The sequence below is a fragment of the Fundulus heteroclitus genome, chromosome 21 (assembly GCF_011125445.2).
Source record: "Fundulus heteroclitus isolate FHET01 chromosome 21, MU-UCD_Fhet_4.1, whole genome shotgun sequence".
NCBI classification, from domain to species: domain Eukaryota; kingdom Metazoa; phylum Chordata; class Actinopteri; order Cyprinodontiformes; family Fundulidae; genus Fundulus; species Fundulus heteroclitus.
This window is the reverse complement of record NC_046381.1, coordinates 38,420,328-38,434,989: the sequence shown is the minus strand read 5'-3', so window position 1 is coordinate 38,434,989 and position 14,662 is coordinate 38,420,328. Positions and strand designations below refer to the sequence as shown.

The 14,662-nt window shown below is 43.9% G+C and overlaps 1 protein-coding gene across 1 annotated transcript in view; it reads left to right on the top strand.

The window, feature by feature from the left end:
- Positions 1 to 14,662, top strand: part of scn5lab (sodium channel, voltage gated, type V-like, alpha b) — a 173,097-nt gene that overhangs the window by 29,049 nt on the left and 129,386 nt on the right. The window contains 3 exon segments of the mRNA XM_036124903.1: positions 2,800 to 2,964; positions 4,035 to 4,178; positions 6,106 to 6,224. Of these exon segments, the coding sequence (XP_035980796.1) occupies positions 2,842 to 2,964; positions 4,035 to 4,178; positions 6,106 to 6,224 (386 nt within the window). The 5' untranslated portion in view covers positions 2,800 to 2,841.

Sequence of the window (14,662 nt, the reverse complement as noted above, 5' to 3'; positions counted from 1 at the left end):
CAGGGCCGAGGAGCTCAGCAGGACCTCCTGTACTTGACATCTGTGTGTGCTTGTGACTGAGTGGATGACAGCGTTTGATAAGAACAGAAACCAGAGCCAGCGTTTCCTTTTATGTGGACACAAACACACGCCGCAGAAATCAGATTTCAGAGCTGTGAAGAAGAAATGCGCCGCGGCCTGAAGAGCAGTCATTGGATTAGGATCCAGAGCAGATGGCCCGACACACCTGCTCTACACGTCTCAGGCTAGCCTTTTGAAGCTAACCGCGTTAGCCGCTAACACGGTTAGCTGCAGACTGAGCAGTTTACCCGCTGGGATTGTTAAATAAACTAGTAAATATATTACTTTCTGAATGTTAATTACCAACGGAGCTATACGAGGAGACGTGGTTCCTCCTGCAGGTAAAACCTGAGCTATTCACCAGGTGTTACAGCAACAGGGATTCTAGTGGCTAATGAAGTCTATTATGATTTTTATTTCTATTATAAACCACACTAACTATGAAATTAATCAGGGGGGACAGTTTCATATATTTCTCCATTTATTCACAAATCTAATTGTCAGGAATTATTTTTCTTTCCCACTGAATAATCAGTTATAATACAATTATAATAATTACAATTCTTATGCAAACCAGCCCAGGAGTTCTACTGTTTCTGACACTGAGCCTGGTTCTGGTTCTGCTGGAGGTTCTCCTCCCTGTTAAAGGGGAGTTTTCCTCTCCACTGTCGCTTCATGCATGCTCAGTATGAGGGATTGCTGCAAAGCCATCAACAATGCAGACGACTGTCCACTGTGGCTCTACGCTCTTTCAGGAGGAGTGAATGCTGCTTGGAGAGACTTGATGCAACCTGCTGGGTTTCCTTAGAGAGGAAACTTTCTCACCAACCTGGACAGCAAACTGCAGTGTTTGATAACAGAGATCCAACAGGGACGGATGTATTTGACCAGGAATCTGTATGATTGGATTAAACTGAGTTTATAAAGTGCTTTGAGACGATGCACTGAGAGCTTCAGCTATGTGAATAAACTGAATGTAATAAACCACACTGGCCCACCGTCTGCAGAGAGGAGCAGATGTTGGACCTTGGTCTGCTAATTCCTGTCTTCAGGGAGGTGTTACCTCAGCGGGGGTAACAAGCCTGAGCTGTTATATGAGAAATAGGCTCATCTCAAGGCACAGACCTTCTTGGAGTCTCTGGCTGGTATCCTGGATGGGGTACCTGGGGGGTCAGTGGTGCTCCTGGAGGCCATGAAGGCCTTACCTGCAGGGGTGTAACCAGGAGGAACGGGCTTCTATATGTGAACCCAAGCCACAGAACACAGCGTTAGAGCACCAGGTGGTCCATAAGCGTACTTGGTACCAGACCACTTTGTAGAAGGCCACTTTGGGCCAAAGGTTGATGGACGACTTTGTAATCGCATCATCAGACCTGCGGCGTTGAGTCCTGGACATTCAGGTGAACAGAAGGGCTGTTTACCTGGGCACCAGCTGGTAGTGAGACAGACGTGGGGGTAGTGGAGGTCACGTGGTAAACCAGACCTGGTAAACCAGACCTGGTTAGCCACACCTGGTTAGCCACACCTGGTCAACCCAGACCGGTGGAGAGGGAGACCTGGGAATGGCTCATGATCTCTCTGACGGGTCAAACCAGGCAATCTTCAGTGATTATAAGTAACTTTCCTCACAATTTTTGGTCCACTTCTAGTGCGTCGTCACCTTTCCTCTATCCACTCACAGCTGTTTTATCTTTTTCTGTGTCCATGTGACCTATGACCTCCATGTCACACGCAGAAACAGATCCGCCATGTTTGCACACGCTCTGTCGGCCATTTCTCTGGGCGCTACCGCCGTTAGCTCCCATCGGTTATAACACCAATAAATGGCCGTTTGTTGGTCTGTAAAGCTACAGTTTGCTGTCTTGTTAACAGCAGCAGTGCTCTATGACCCCCCCCCCCCCCGATGCCGGACTAAACACGATGTTTGGTCAGAAAGGAGAAGTTAAATAATGAATAATCAAACCAAGGACTGTTTCTTAAATGATTCATTGGGCTAAACATACTGGATCTTCAGCTAAACAGATTTATAGACAGAAAATAGTTTATTTTATTGTCTTTTAACTTCTTTGCTGTGAAAAGTCAAACAATCGACAGCGACTCGGTTGTTTTTGCTGTGAAAGTCAGACCGACGCCCTGAAAGCTGCCAGCAGACCCATCCTCCTCCTCCTGTTAGTTTCTCATCACCGTAGGTTGATTTCCCGTTGCATTATGGGCCGTCCCGTTGGAACTGGAGCAGAGACCAGCCGAGGATTCAGGAATGCAGGAAACCCAGAAGTGAAGGTGTGAGCGGTGCTGCTGAGAGGAGCCGGAGGAGGTAGATGTGATTCGCCTCCATCAGGGGGTTGTCGGGCTGATTGCTGGCTGTTCTCACCCTCTGAGTGGAGCTTTAATGACGAACCGTGTGATGCTGTGGGTCGTCCTGAGCTGCAGGTCGCTGTCTCTGAGGATGTAATCAACCTGCCAGAGGAGAAACCGCTAAATCACACTCCAGGTCCTCGAATCAAACGCTCCTCGTCTCATTATTGAAGGATTCAAAATATTCTCAACAGGTGTTTGAACAGCCTGACACCAGATTATATGATGGAGCCTCCAATTAAAGCCTGTCTCTGATTCAGGCTTCTCTGTTTTCCTGCTGTTGTCACATTTCCTGCCGTCCAGAGGACGCTTTGGCTGATGAAGAGGCGGGCGGCTCGCCTCGCTGTCCCGCCTGATGAAGTGAAACGTGTTGTGTGTCCGCAGCTGGTAAACTGGACCAGGTAGCAGCAGGATCAGGATGAGAAGATGGCTGGCTGTGTGTTTCCAATGGGACCAGAGAGCTTTAAGCGCTTCACGCCGGACTCCCTGGCGGCCATCGAACAGCGCATCACCCAGGAGAAGGCCCGACGCAAAAAGCAATACCAGGAGGTAGGTCAGCGCGCACCTGGCCCCCAGGGGGCGCACTTCCCATTAATCGTTACGTATAAAACAATTTAAAAAAAGGTCAGTCTGTTAAAGGACGTAAGAGAAGCTGCACAGGTTAATCTGTCAAAGATCTCCCCGCCCCAAAGCTAGTTTTTAGAATTAGATTTTAGAGTAAAATCACGATGCTACGCTAACAGTGCTTCACATGATACTCCAAAATGGAAAACACATCAGTACATTTGAAAAGTACAGCGGCAGCAACAAACAGGAGATTTTAATCACAGTTTCTGAGCTAATCAGTAAGGACTTAGCTCCCTTTAAAGCAGGGGTGTCAAACTGATTTTGGTTGAGGGGCCGCATTCAGCTTAATCTGATCTCTAGAGGGCCACACGAGTAAACTCACTGCAAGATTAAATAGAACTAATAAATGTGGACTTGTTGTTGATTTTTATATTAAGTTAATTTCACTTTTACACAATATATTATGAATAATCTCAGCGTTTTTAAGAAAAGTATGTACAATTTCAACAATACTTTTACTCAGTTAAACATTTACTTGTGCATTATGCCTAAGAACTGATCACAATGATTGTACAATGTTGAAAAACATTTATTCACATTTTTTGGAACTTAAAAACACTGTTCTGCATGACAAAATACATCAAACAGATAAAAATTAAGAAATTATTTGAATTTTTCCACACCTGAAGCTTAATCTGCTAATTAAAACACAGCACCCCTTGTGGACAATATAGGAACTGCATATTTTCAATTAAACAAAGTACATGTTTTTTTCAATAATTGCTTTATCATTCTCTTCCTTTTATCTTGTCCGCTTGTGAAAGTCAAATCTGATGAGCTCTTTGTGGCATCTTATTGCCACATTGCCAGACAGGACACTAGGGGGGAAAAAAAAACAAAAACAAACAGGCCCGCGGGCCGTATGTTTGACACCCCTGCTTTAGACCATTAAAAACTCAACTAAAAACAGAACAAAAGGCAACGCCTTCATTAAAAGCTCAAATTGTGCCGTTTGCTCAGCATTTAAAGGCCTGTATGCCCTTTTCTGTCAGGACCTGGGCGATGTGGAGCTCCCCCGGCCCCGGCCCGACCTGGAGGCAGGGAAGCAGCTGCCCCGCATCTTCGCCGACATCCCGTCTCACCTGGTGGGCGTCCCCCTGGAAGACATCGACCCGTACTACTTCAAGGAGCACAGGGTGGGTCGCCGTTAGCTGGTTAAATGGTCCGACATGCGGGGTTCATATCAGCGTTTAAAGAGTTTATTCACTTTGATCACGTCAGTGCTTTATTATCTAAAGGCTTATATAAGACGCATTTAAAGGTATACTATGCAACCGGCGTTGATTTTCCAGAGAGGCTCCCCCCAGAGGGCGAAAGTAAAAGTGCACTGTCATAAAGATGCTCAGCTGTTCTCCTGGTTTGTCCGTCAAGCCAGGCGCGGTTGTTTTGAGCTTAGCAGACAGGCGAACACAACGAATACAAAAGTGGAAAAAACGGCAGTACAAACAATGACAATGACTCTCTCTGCATGTTCAGTGAAAGTATGAACATGCAGAGAGAGAGACAAACCATTCCAATGCAGTGTTTCCCCTAGGAATTTGGAACGACCGGCGGAGCGAGGGGGAGACAAGCTTTGCGGCGATGAGCTGCTGAGCGGAGGGGGGGGGGGGGGGGGGGGGGGGGGGGGAGAGACATAGTTTGCACCGATGAGCTGCTGAGCGGAGGGGGGGGGGGGGGGGGGGTGAGAGACATAGTTTGCACCGATGAGCTGCTGAGCGGAGCGGGGGGGGGGGGGGAGACAAACTTTGCGCCGCTGAGCGGCTGAGCGGAGCAGCGCGCATATCGAGTTAGTTTTATTTTTTTATTATTATTTTTTTGGAATGTCGGCGAGGCGGTAGCGTGAGGGAAACCCTACAATGTTACTTACAATCGCATCAGCAGAAACGCGAGGTCCGCGTCAGCCTTGCAGCCTTCTATGTTCACCTGTGTATGACTCCTCTCTCTGTCCAGAGCCCTTTTCCTCTTTTTTGCCTGCTCTGACATGGGCTTTCGCTGTTTTCTCGCTGGTTCCGCCATGATAACTGCACAAATATCGCCACTGCGCTACCAACGAGCATGCCTTTCACTGCGGGCGTGTAGCAGTTCTCGCCGTAAAGCAAGACCGACTCTTGCGATGCACACGAGACTACTGAGCCTGTGACTGCGGGCCGACTGCTCCTGCAATTGCAAGTGCGGTATTTCCCCCACAGACCACCAGGGCGGCCGAGAAAACCTTAGTTCAACCTGAAATGACTCATTTAATCATCCAAAACGGTATGGAACATATTAATTAACTGAAAAATGTTGCATAGTATGCCTTTAAAGCTAATTATTGTAGGACGATGCTGTCTGAAGAAAATTACCCTGTGTTTGACGTTTTAAACCTCTTGGTCTTTAAAAGTCTAGTTTTTTCCCCACGTTTACATTTCATATATTTTATTAAAATACAGTCTGAGAGATTAAAGTTTAGAGACTTCCTGGGTTTAGCTCTCTAACACCACAACCTTTCCTGGTGTTATTGATTGATAGACTGCCTGGGTCATATATAAACATTGATCTAACGCGCTCAGAATCTGACCTACTAAACGTCTGAGACTCGTACTGAGGTTGTATAAATAAAAGACTTCAGACCTGAATTAGACTTAGTGCTAAAGATCTGAGGCTTGGACTCGGCTCTGGGCCTGATGAAAGGAAGCCGGTCTGTGAGCCTCGTTATCAGCCAGTGATGCTGCTGGATCATTAATATCTCATTAGCTGTTCAGGTTCTAAACACTGATTCTGGTTCTTTGTGAAAAATGCGTCTCTTTGAGAAGACAGTGTTGACCAGGAGGCTCCAGCACACCTGAACCCAGTGAAGCCCTTCGCTGGGTTCAGGTGTGCTGCAGCAGGGAGGCAGGATGGTAGCTCTGCAGGACTAGAGCTGCCCCCCCCCCCCCCCCCCCTGTTTCAGAGCATCACCATAAACACGAGTTACTGGAAGAAAGGCTGAATAATGGAAACCTGTCTGACGTCAGGAGTGAGGAGAAGGGAGCGCCGGGTCTGGAGTGAAATGTTTAACCGTGTCTCCGTCTGTTTCTCCTGCAGACCTTCATAGTGCTAAACAAAGGGAAGGCCATCTTCCGCTTCAGCGCCACCTCAGCCCTCTACATGTTCAGCCCGTTCCACCCCATCCGCAAACTGGCCATCAGGATCCTGGTCCATTCATATCCTTCTGAACGTTCTCTGGCTGCTGTCTGCGGGCTGCAGGGAGGCTGTGGACGGACGGATCGGAGCCGAGCCGGCGGTACCGAGGCTAGCTGTGGGTTTGGGTTCACTGCGCTGACCTCGGCCCGGTTAGAACTTATTATGGGCTGTGGAGGCAGATTCATGTTCGCTGGAGTTTAAGAAGAACGGACGTTCATAATTAGACGATTAAAGGGACGTTCCACTAGTTTTACACATGAGACGAGCTCAGCGTAGTGAGATCCAGATGCTGAGCTGTGAAACCGTCCATAAAGCCGACTTTAGATACCTGTGGATTAATACGATGTTTTCAAAGATAACTGGTGGCAAGACTTTATATATAATTTAAGTCCAGGCAGGAATCTGTGTCTGTAAACATCCTTCTGGTGCAGAAACAAGAAGCTGTTTTAATATCAAGAAACCAGATTTCTGCTCAACATATAATCTCCACTGACCACAAATGTCTCTGCTGAGACTTTTAATTCCAGATAATATTCGCTTGTTCTGCTCCCAGTCCAACGATTAGTGCTGCTGTTTAAATGGCAGCAAATAGATGGCTGATGTAAGTGCATTCCCTCCATTAATCACCAAAATAATTAAGCTACTTTTTCTAAAAGCACTTGCTGCTGAAACACCAACACACTGACTTATCCCATTAAAAGCCCAATTATGGCTGCAAACAAATCTATTTCTCCCGTTCTGCAAACATTTACAGCTCAGCAGAGGCTGCGCTGCACGCCGTGGATCTACAGCTGAAGAAAACCTCGTGCATGTTCTGGAATATATATGTTTATAAGTTCATATCGGCCCAGTTGTGTTTATCCCTGGATGTTCTGATGCTCTGACTGATGGACAGTGTGGAGGTTCAGAGTCCGCCTGCTGACAGCTTGTTGTTCATCGGCTCGTTTAGGTTTAAAGGTAAAGGCTTTGTTATTGTGACAGAAAGCAGGCCTTCATTCTAACACAGCTTTTTAGTCTGACTGGTCCTTCTTACAGACCAGTCCATAAAAGGCTTTCAGGAGCTCCTGTGGAGCTCTGAAGTCAACATATTGCCTGTGTTGTCAACTCTAAAGCCCCCGCTCCACCGACCCTCCTCGGTTTGGTTTGGTTCGGCTCGGTTTAATTTAGCACGGTTTGTGTTTCGACTGGCCTAGAAATACTTGGAAGAGGGAAGCGCTTCTTGGGTGTGGCTTAGCCCCTCTCCCCCCTGTCCCACATCTACAAGAAATTGTAAACTAAAAAATGAATGTTTGTATAATTGTATATTCAAAATTGTATATATTTTTAAAATACATATTTTTTAAAGAAATCTACAAGAAACAACTTCTTTAAACAATTTTAATCTCAAAGGTTTCTCTATGGTTTAAGTGAACTCTTAATGCAGCTTTCACTTTTAAATCAAGTCGTCACTTACAATGAAAACCATGTTAGCAAGACAGCTAACATGTTAGCAAGACAATGTTTCTCAAAATGATACAGGACAGAAAACAGGAAAATATGTGAAAATAAAGAAATGTTGATAAAATTGATAAAATTGTTTACTTATAAATATTTTAGGTCTGGAGTAGTTTTAGGGCTTCAGAAATCTGCTCTCGGTTGGTCTAATGCCGACCGGCTGTTTGGCGTTTTTGGGAGAACTAAGCTAGCTGCGCTGCTGAAAGTCTTTTCTTTTCTACATAATTCAATGTTTGACAATATTCAATAAAAACAGATTTAAAAAAAGTTGGAGAGTACAAAACATTTGTTGAAACACGATGTACTGTACCCTGAGCCAAGCAACTTGGTAATGTTAGTTAGTTTGCGCTAACTTTAGCATTAGCATGCTAATGCTAACAGACTCGGCTAAGTATTTTGACTTTGAGACTTGTTGAAAATATCCAAACAGTAATTATTAAAGTCAATCTCATCATCTGTATACCAGTGTTCATGGAACTAATGACATAAATGAATCTTAAGTGGTTCTCCACAGCAGATTAGATAAAATGTTCCTTGTGCAACAGAAAAATGAAATGTAGAGTTATTAAAGAGGTAAAAAAGGATACCATATATCTGCTTTAGAGATTTTATTCCTGCTAGCCGTTAGCGGCAGCAGGAATGAGACCAATACCCAGTATTTACCCAGACTTATTAACTATTAATTTTGGTTGACACAGGAAATTCTGACCCATATAACATGATCATATTAAACACGAGTATTTAAGAAACAATTTCTATATTAAAGCTTTTGTTGCACGCCAAACATTATTTCCTTTATATTGGAGTCAGAGCAGATTCCTTCAGTTCTTTCATCACTTTGCTGTTTGCTTTAATAAAATGATCCTCTAGGTTTCTGAAGTTAGATTTGCTGTTAGTTGCTTTAGTTCAGATGATTGTTTAGGTTTGTCTAATTTGCAGATTTTTTATTGGCTCCAAATGATAAAATATAAAAGCTGAAATATTGTTTGCTCATCTAAGCTGTCATGTCTGCATAACTCAACTTGGTAGAAATTATGTGAAAATCCTCTCTAATGACAAATCGCTCTCCTCTGCTGATAACCTGCATTGAATTATGTTAATTCCAGTGGATGTAATTACAGGGTAATAAATAGAATATAGTCGATTTCTTCTTAAATTGCAGTTCATTTGAATAAAAACAAAAGCTGGCAGCGATGGCTCCCATCTAGACAAATAAAAGTACCTCAGAGCTTTTAGGCCCACACATCATTAGTCACCAGGCTCTCCTCTAACACCTCAGTGCCGTATAATAGCTGTGTGGCTGCTGTAAACCGGCAGAAATCCCCTGTCAGGAGTCTTTTTACTGGATCCCACAGCTGGACCGACTCCAGACGCTCGTACGGGGCTGACAGCGCAGGGCCGTATTTCTGGGCCGGATAGCATCACGAGCCGCCCGCCGAGCCGTAAACACCAAGAGTAAATATTGGTCATCAGGGCGGATCTGCACACGCTCAGAAAAACCATCAGAGGGAGAAACACGATGATCTCTGCAACATCTCTGAAAACGGACTCCTTATACGAGCTTTTCTATGGATCTGGCTAATGTTTGGGTCAGAACCAATAAGGCTACAGATTAACAGACGTGTTATCCTGCTGCTGTTTGGTTATTTATTTAACATCCAGTTGCTAAGAACCACTAAATCACTGATAGATTAACAAGGAAACTTGATTCAAATGCAGTGAATAATTCAGTTCTCTGCCAGTTTTAAGCACGTTTGAAAGCATAAAAACACATCTGAGCGTCTGAAACAAAAACATTTTCTGTCTGTACATTTTACCAGGATGATACAAATAAATAAACCTCACTTTGGATTTAGCTCAGGGTTAGAAAAAATCCTGCCGTTTATGAAAACATAATTTCTATTTGGACCTCTAGATTTGTGAGAAAGTATTTGCATCCTTTAAACTTTAAGCTCCATTAAATTTATGGGTATCAGAGGAAAGGGGATCAAAAACAAATGAATATCACTTATTAAAATAATTTATTTGTATAAATGCTGAAACTGTAATTTTTATCTAATATATGTGAGATTCTCTGTTGGGTTTGTTAGGATGGGGACTTAACAAACCGGCACCCTACCCATAAAGTTAAAAGCTCTGTGTGGTGGTCCCATTCTGCCGTTTGTGGTAAAAGCTTTAATTCTACAAACGACCAGTCTGGTGGCGTTCAGGTAGACGCTGTAATTTCTGCTCCAGTTCTGACCAGCATTGTTACTCTGAAACATAAAATGCGTCACCAGAATCCTTTACGTTAGCCATCCATGCAGCTCTTCTCCCACACAGATCATTATTTCAGAAAGAGTTCTCACTCTGTCTATTTTTGGTAGGCAAATAAAAAAAAGGCACCAATTTCTTCGTCAAATTCTCATTAGAAATATATTTTCTTTGTGAAGAAAACAATCCGTTTAGGTAAGACGAGCTTTATTTGTGACACACAAATACAATAGAATGCGTAGTGAAATGTGTTTTTACCTGCATCCTGTAATAAAATAAAATCGAAAGTTTTCAAAAGATAGATAAATCAAATAAAATTATAAATAAAATCAGTAACCTGCATCCATATATGGTAGTGCCTTCCTGTTTTTCAGACGCTTTCATTCAAAAGGCTGTTTTTGGGTCAGAAAAGGTTTTAATAACAATTCTGCTGCTTTGTGGAAAGGTCGGTTGGCATTTATTTATCTGTTGGGATTGTTTAATTGTTTTAGGCTGTAAGATCAGACTCTAGATGACCTTAGCAATAGCTCGAGGTTGCTGCTACCTCTGGATCCAGATGTTCTGTAGAACCGCCCGTCCTCTGCAGCCCCCGGGCTCCAGGCCGACATGTCAGATATTACTTCACACCTTCCAGCCCTCCATCCTCACACTCGTCTATTTTTACTGCGGGACACGGCTGCTGGTGTTGAGGGACGTCGGGCCGGCGGACACGCTGCTGTTGGCACCGGCAGCGGCGGGTGAAGGGGTCGGCGGCGGAGGTGTGGCGCCGCTCGTGTTGAGAGGGAGTGGAGTGTGCGAGTCGCAGGAATCAGGAGTGTGTGCTTCTGCAGGCGCTGATGTGTGGCGCTGAAGTGGAGCTTCAGTTTGGGCCATGGAAGTGTTGGTTGAAGATTAAGTGTGTTCTGGACATCTGCCGGACCACGGCGGCGCCACCCTGACAGGCTGCGGCGTGATCCACGGTCACCAACTCTCTAATTCCTCAATGCAGACGTCCACCGTTTATCTAACAGGTGACTGACTGAAGGCAGACTCTGTTCTTCCACCTGACTCCATCCCTGCGGTCCAGATCGGCCGGCCTAGACGCCCTCGGATCGGGCCGGATGGGCCTGCAGGTCAAGAAGAAGGCAGGAGTTAAAACTCCAACAGAACCACAGTGAACCAGACCTGGGACGTGTCAGAACCGGACCCCCGACCCACACAGGGGGTTAGACACAGAGCAGGGGCGGTAATTAGGACCCAAAGCCAGGTTCTGTTCAGCAGCTGGAGACTATTTGTTTGTATAAATGCTGAAAATTAAATTTTTATCTCATATATGTGAGATTCTCTGTTGGGTTTGTTAGGATGGAGACTTAACACACCGGCACCCTACCCATAAAGTTAAAAGCTCTGTGTGGTGGTCCCATTCTGCCGTTTGTGGTAAAAGCTTTAATTTTAGAACCACCAGAAGGAACAAACAGAACAATTAATCAACACAAAGTTAAGACGTAACATTAGGAGATGAAACATGGACACAAACGAGGAAAGTAAGGGAATCAGACAGAAAGCTGTGATGACGGAGCTCCTCTGGCCTGTTTGGTCTTTATAGTTTATGTTAAGATTTCTTCATTGTTAGAAACGTCTGCTGAGAAGTTCAGAACACGTCTTCAGTCAGAGGCTGTCTAGAACCGCAGTAGAACCTCTACAGCAGATCCTTCCTGCCTCCAGCAGCAGCATCTACAAGAAAGCTCATAACATGAGTGACACCAGCATTTAGTTCTCCTCTGGGATCAATAGACTTATTCTGAATTTAAATGAATGAATTATTGGCTTTTATTCTCCACCATGTTTAGTCCATTAAAGGAATACCAAACTAAAACCTCTATAAACGTGCTCACACCTTTTTCCTGCTACAGAAGCTTTAATTGGTCGCGTTTTCTTTGCTAACGAAGGTTTTAGTTCAGGAAACAAAGTAGAAACTGGCAGCAGTTTATGGAACAGCTGAGGGAAGAAGGCAGAATCTGTGGAAATCAGAAGTAAAAGTGGAGCAGAGGGAGGAAGATGGACCCCGTCGTGGAAGTGGGAGGTGTAATAACATTAGTGGTACGGTGGCCTGGGAGGTCCACAGCAGCAGGGCTATCATTAGCAGATAATTAGCGGCTGGCTGTGCGGCGTGGGGACGTTAGCGTTGTTTGTGGACCGCTAACCGCATCATCTCATCAGTCAACAAGTTTGAGCCGGAGTTTGGGCCGCTCTCGCTCCGCCGGCAGGTTCTCTCTGCCAAATTACAATAATTATGATTCATTTATAGCCGTGATTGACGGCTGAGCCGGTCTCCACCACCGAACGCGGCAGGTGAAGCTGATATTTAACCTGTTCTTCTGCCGCTGACACTTTGGAAACTTCCCACTCCCCATTATGACATTATTAGAGTGGGCTCTCCTGCGAGGGGGGCTGCTAATGGCAGATTAATTTGCTGTATTGAAAGTGACAGGAATCAGAGGGAAGCGAGGACTCTTCGTCTTTATTTAGCTCTAATGAGACATCAGTGGAAGGTAAATTCTTCACACTGAGGGACTAAAAAGAGAAGCTTTTTACTTTTCTATGTCAGAGTTAAGCTGAAACTCTGCAAAGAGACTCGTCATGTTCAGAGAAAAGCTTCGGTTTCCTGAATTATAACAAAACACCAAAGACACATTATTCCACAGTGACTAAGAGCTGCAAATTACAGAAGATTACAGCAAATTCAAGGTAATTCTTTATTTCTTTGTGACTAACTCTGTCCACCGACTTACCAACAACTGCTCTCAATTTTTAGCTTTTTCTCTGCGCTTGTATTTTATTCTCCAGGCTGCAGACCGAATTTCTGTTTTACAATTTTATCTTTAAGGAAGTCAAACAGAACCGTTTGTGCTGCAGACGTGAAAAACAAAAAGCATTTAGACAAAGCTATACAAAAACAGCCATTCTGAAGTTTTCAGATGCGTAAACTGACCTATAGGCTCTTCCAGGCATGTTTGGAAAAATAACAATGCTAAATAAAGACATAATGGTCTAAAAATGCCAATAAACAAAAGCAAAAGTAAAAGTGAAACACAGAACCTGCCAAAGAGATTTGTAAAGCAAAAACGCTTTAAACAGAGGAACAGGTAAAAAGCAGAAGACCTGTGAGGTCCATAAGGCCTTTAAAGCAGGAGTTTCCAAACTCTTCAGCCTGTGACTCCCAGACTGGCAACCTCCTCTTTGCATTGGGGATTTATTTCTTTCTTTGGGGAGGAATTACGAGAATAAAGTCGTATTTTTCTAAGAACTCTTGCAAAAAAGTGCAGCCTTCCCCTTGCGTTAAGATGAGGAATGTGGAGCATCTTGTAAATCTATGTTTTGCCATCGGTTTCACAAATAAGCAAATGCTAAATCTTTCTAGCACATCAGCATCAAATCATCTTGTGACCCCCGGGTGGTCCCGGTCCCCCCTCTGGGAACCCCTGCTGTAAAGTATAAGCCTAGTTGTTTTTGATTTATGAAAAAAAAAAAGAATGATTCTGGATTAAGTCCTAAATATGGTGAATAAAGAGACAAATGTGAGTCTTGTAGCTGATTTGGACCAAAGTGAGCGGGAAACTGTTGTTTTGACAGACATAAGGTGACAGACGGTAGTTTGGAGCTCTATTTGCTGAACAACTGGACTGAAAATAGACTGAACAGGTTTTAAACTAGTGGTCAAAGTTGACGGGCAGGTATTTAGCAGATGTTGTCTTCCACTCAGCCAAACAACTGGGGGATTACATCCTGTGGGTTCTGAAGAGACATTCAGAAACAAAATGAAACAAGTCCAAACATGTAGCCCTGAGTCACACCACAGGTCAAAGATGAGGAAGAACGACGACTAGTGAAGTAAAACTGAGACGTTAAGGAACAACGACGGTGATCTGAGTTTACAACTCAGATCACCGTCCAGTCGTAGGAACAGACTAGAAACTTGACTTTGGCTGTAAAGACTCCAGGCTGAAGACTTTGGGTCATTTGAGTAAATGGTTCTGGTTTCCCCTCTGAGCTGCTCTAAGGAAACTCAGGCGTTATCATGACATGTTCTAATGTTTCTCCACAGCATTTAGAGTTAGTCAGACCACAGAGTGTTTTCTCCTTTAAAAGGTGCCTTTGATTTATCACCCAGGGACGTTCCTGCAGTGTTGGCTGTTATCGGTTTATCACAATCTGTTCATGTTTGCTGTAACGTCACAATAATGAGCACTCATGTTTCTCAGAATGAAGCTGGCATTAAATATCTACCAATTGTTCCAGAACAAAAAGAGGCAACTTACTGGGAAAAAAACACATTTATTGGAGTTTATTTCAACAAATTTCACCGAACAAATGCAAGTGCATATTTATACGCAGATTAAATACAGTTTTTTGGTCAATGTTAATCTTTTCACACCAGAAATCACAACCTGATCCTATTAAACATTGAATATCAACTGCATTAAAATGTCCAAATGAAATAACTAAAAGGTAAGGTTGATGATTATTAATTCTTGTTGTTAATTTTTATTGTTATTGTTGATTATTAATGTTTACCTGGTCATTTACAGAACGCAGCCACTGCTCTGCACATTTCTAGGCCTTCTAGCCTTCAGCTAATTTGCAGACCCAGTTCCTGGTTGTGCTTTTCCATTAAATGGAAGAACAACTTCTAACTAGGGTTTACATTTAAAAACCGACATAGATGAAAAAT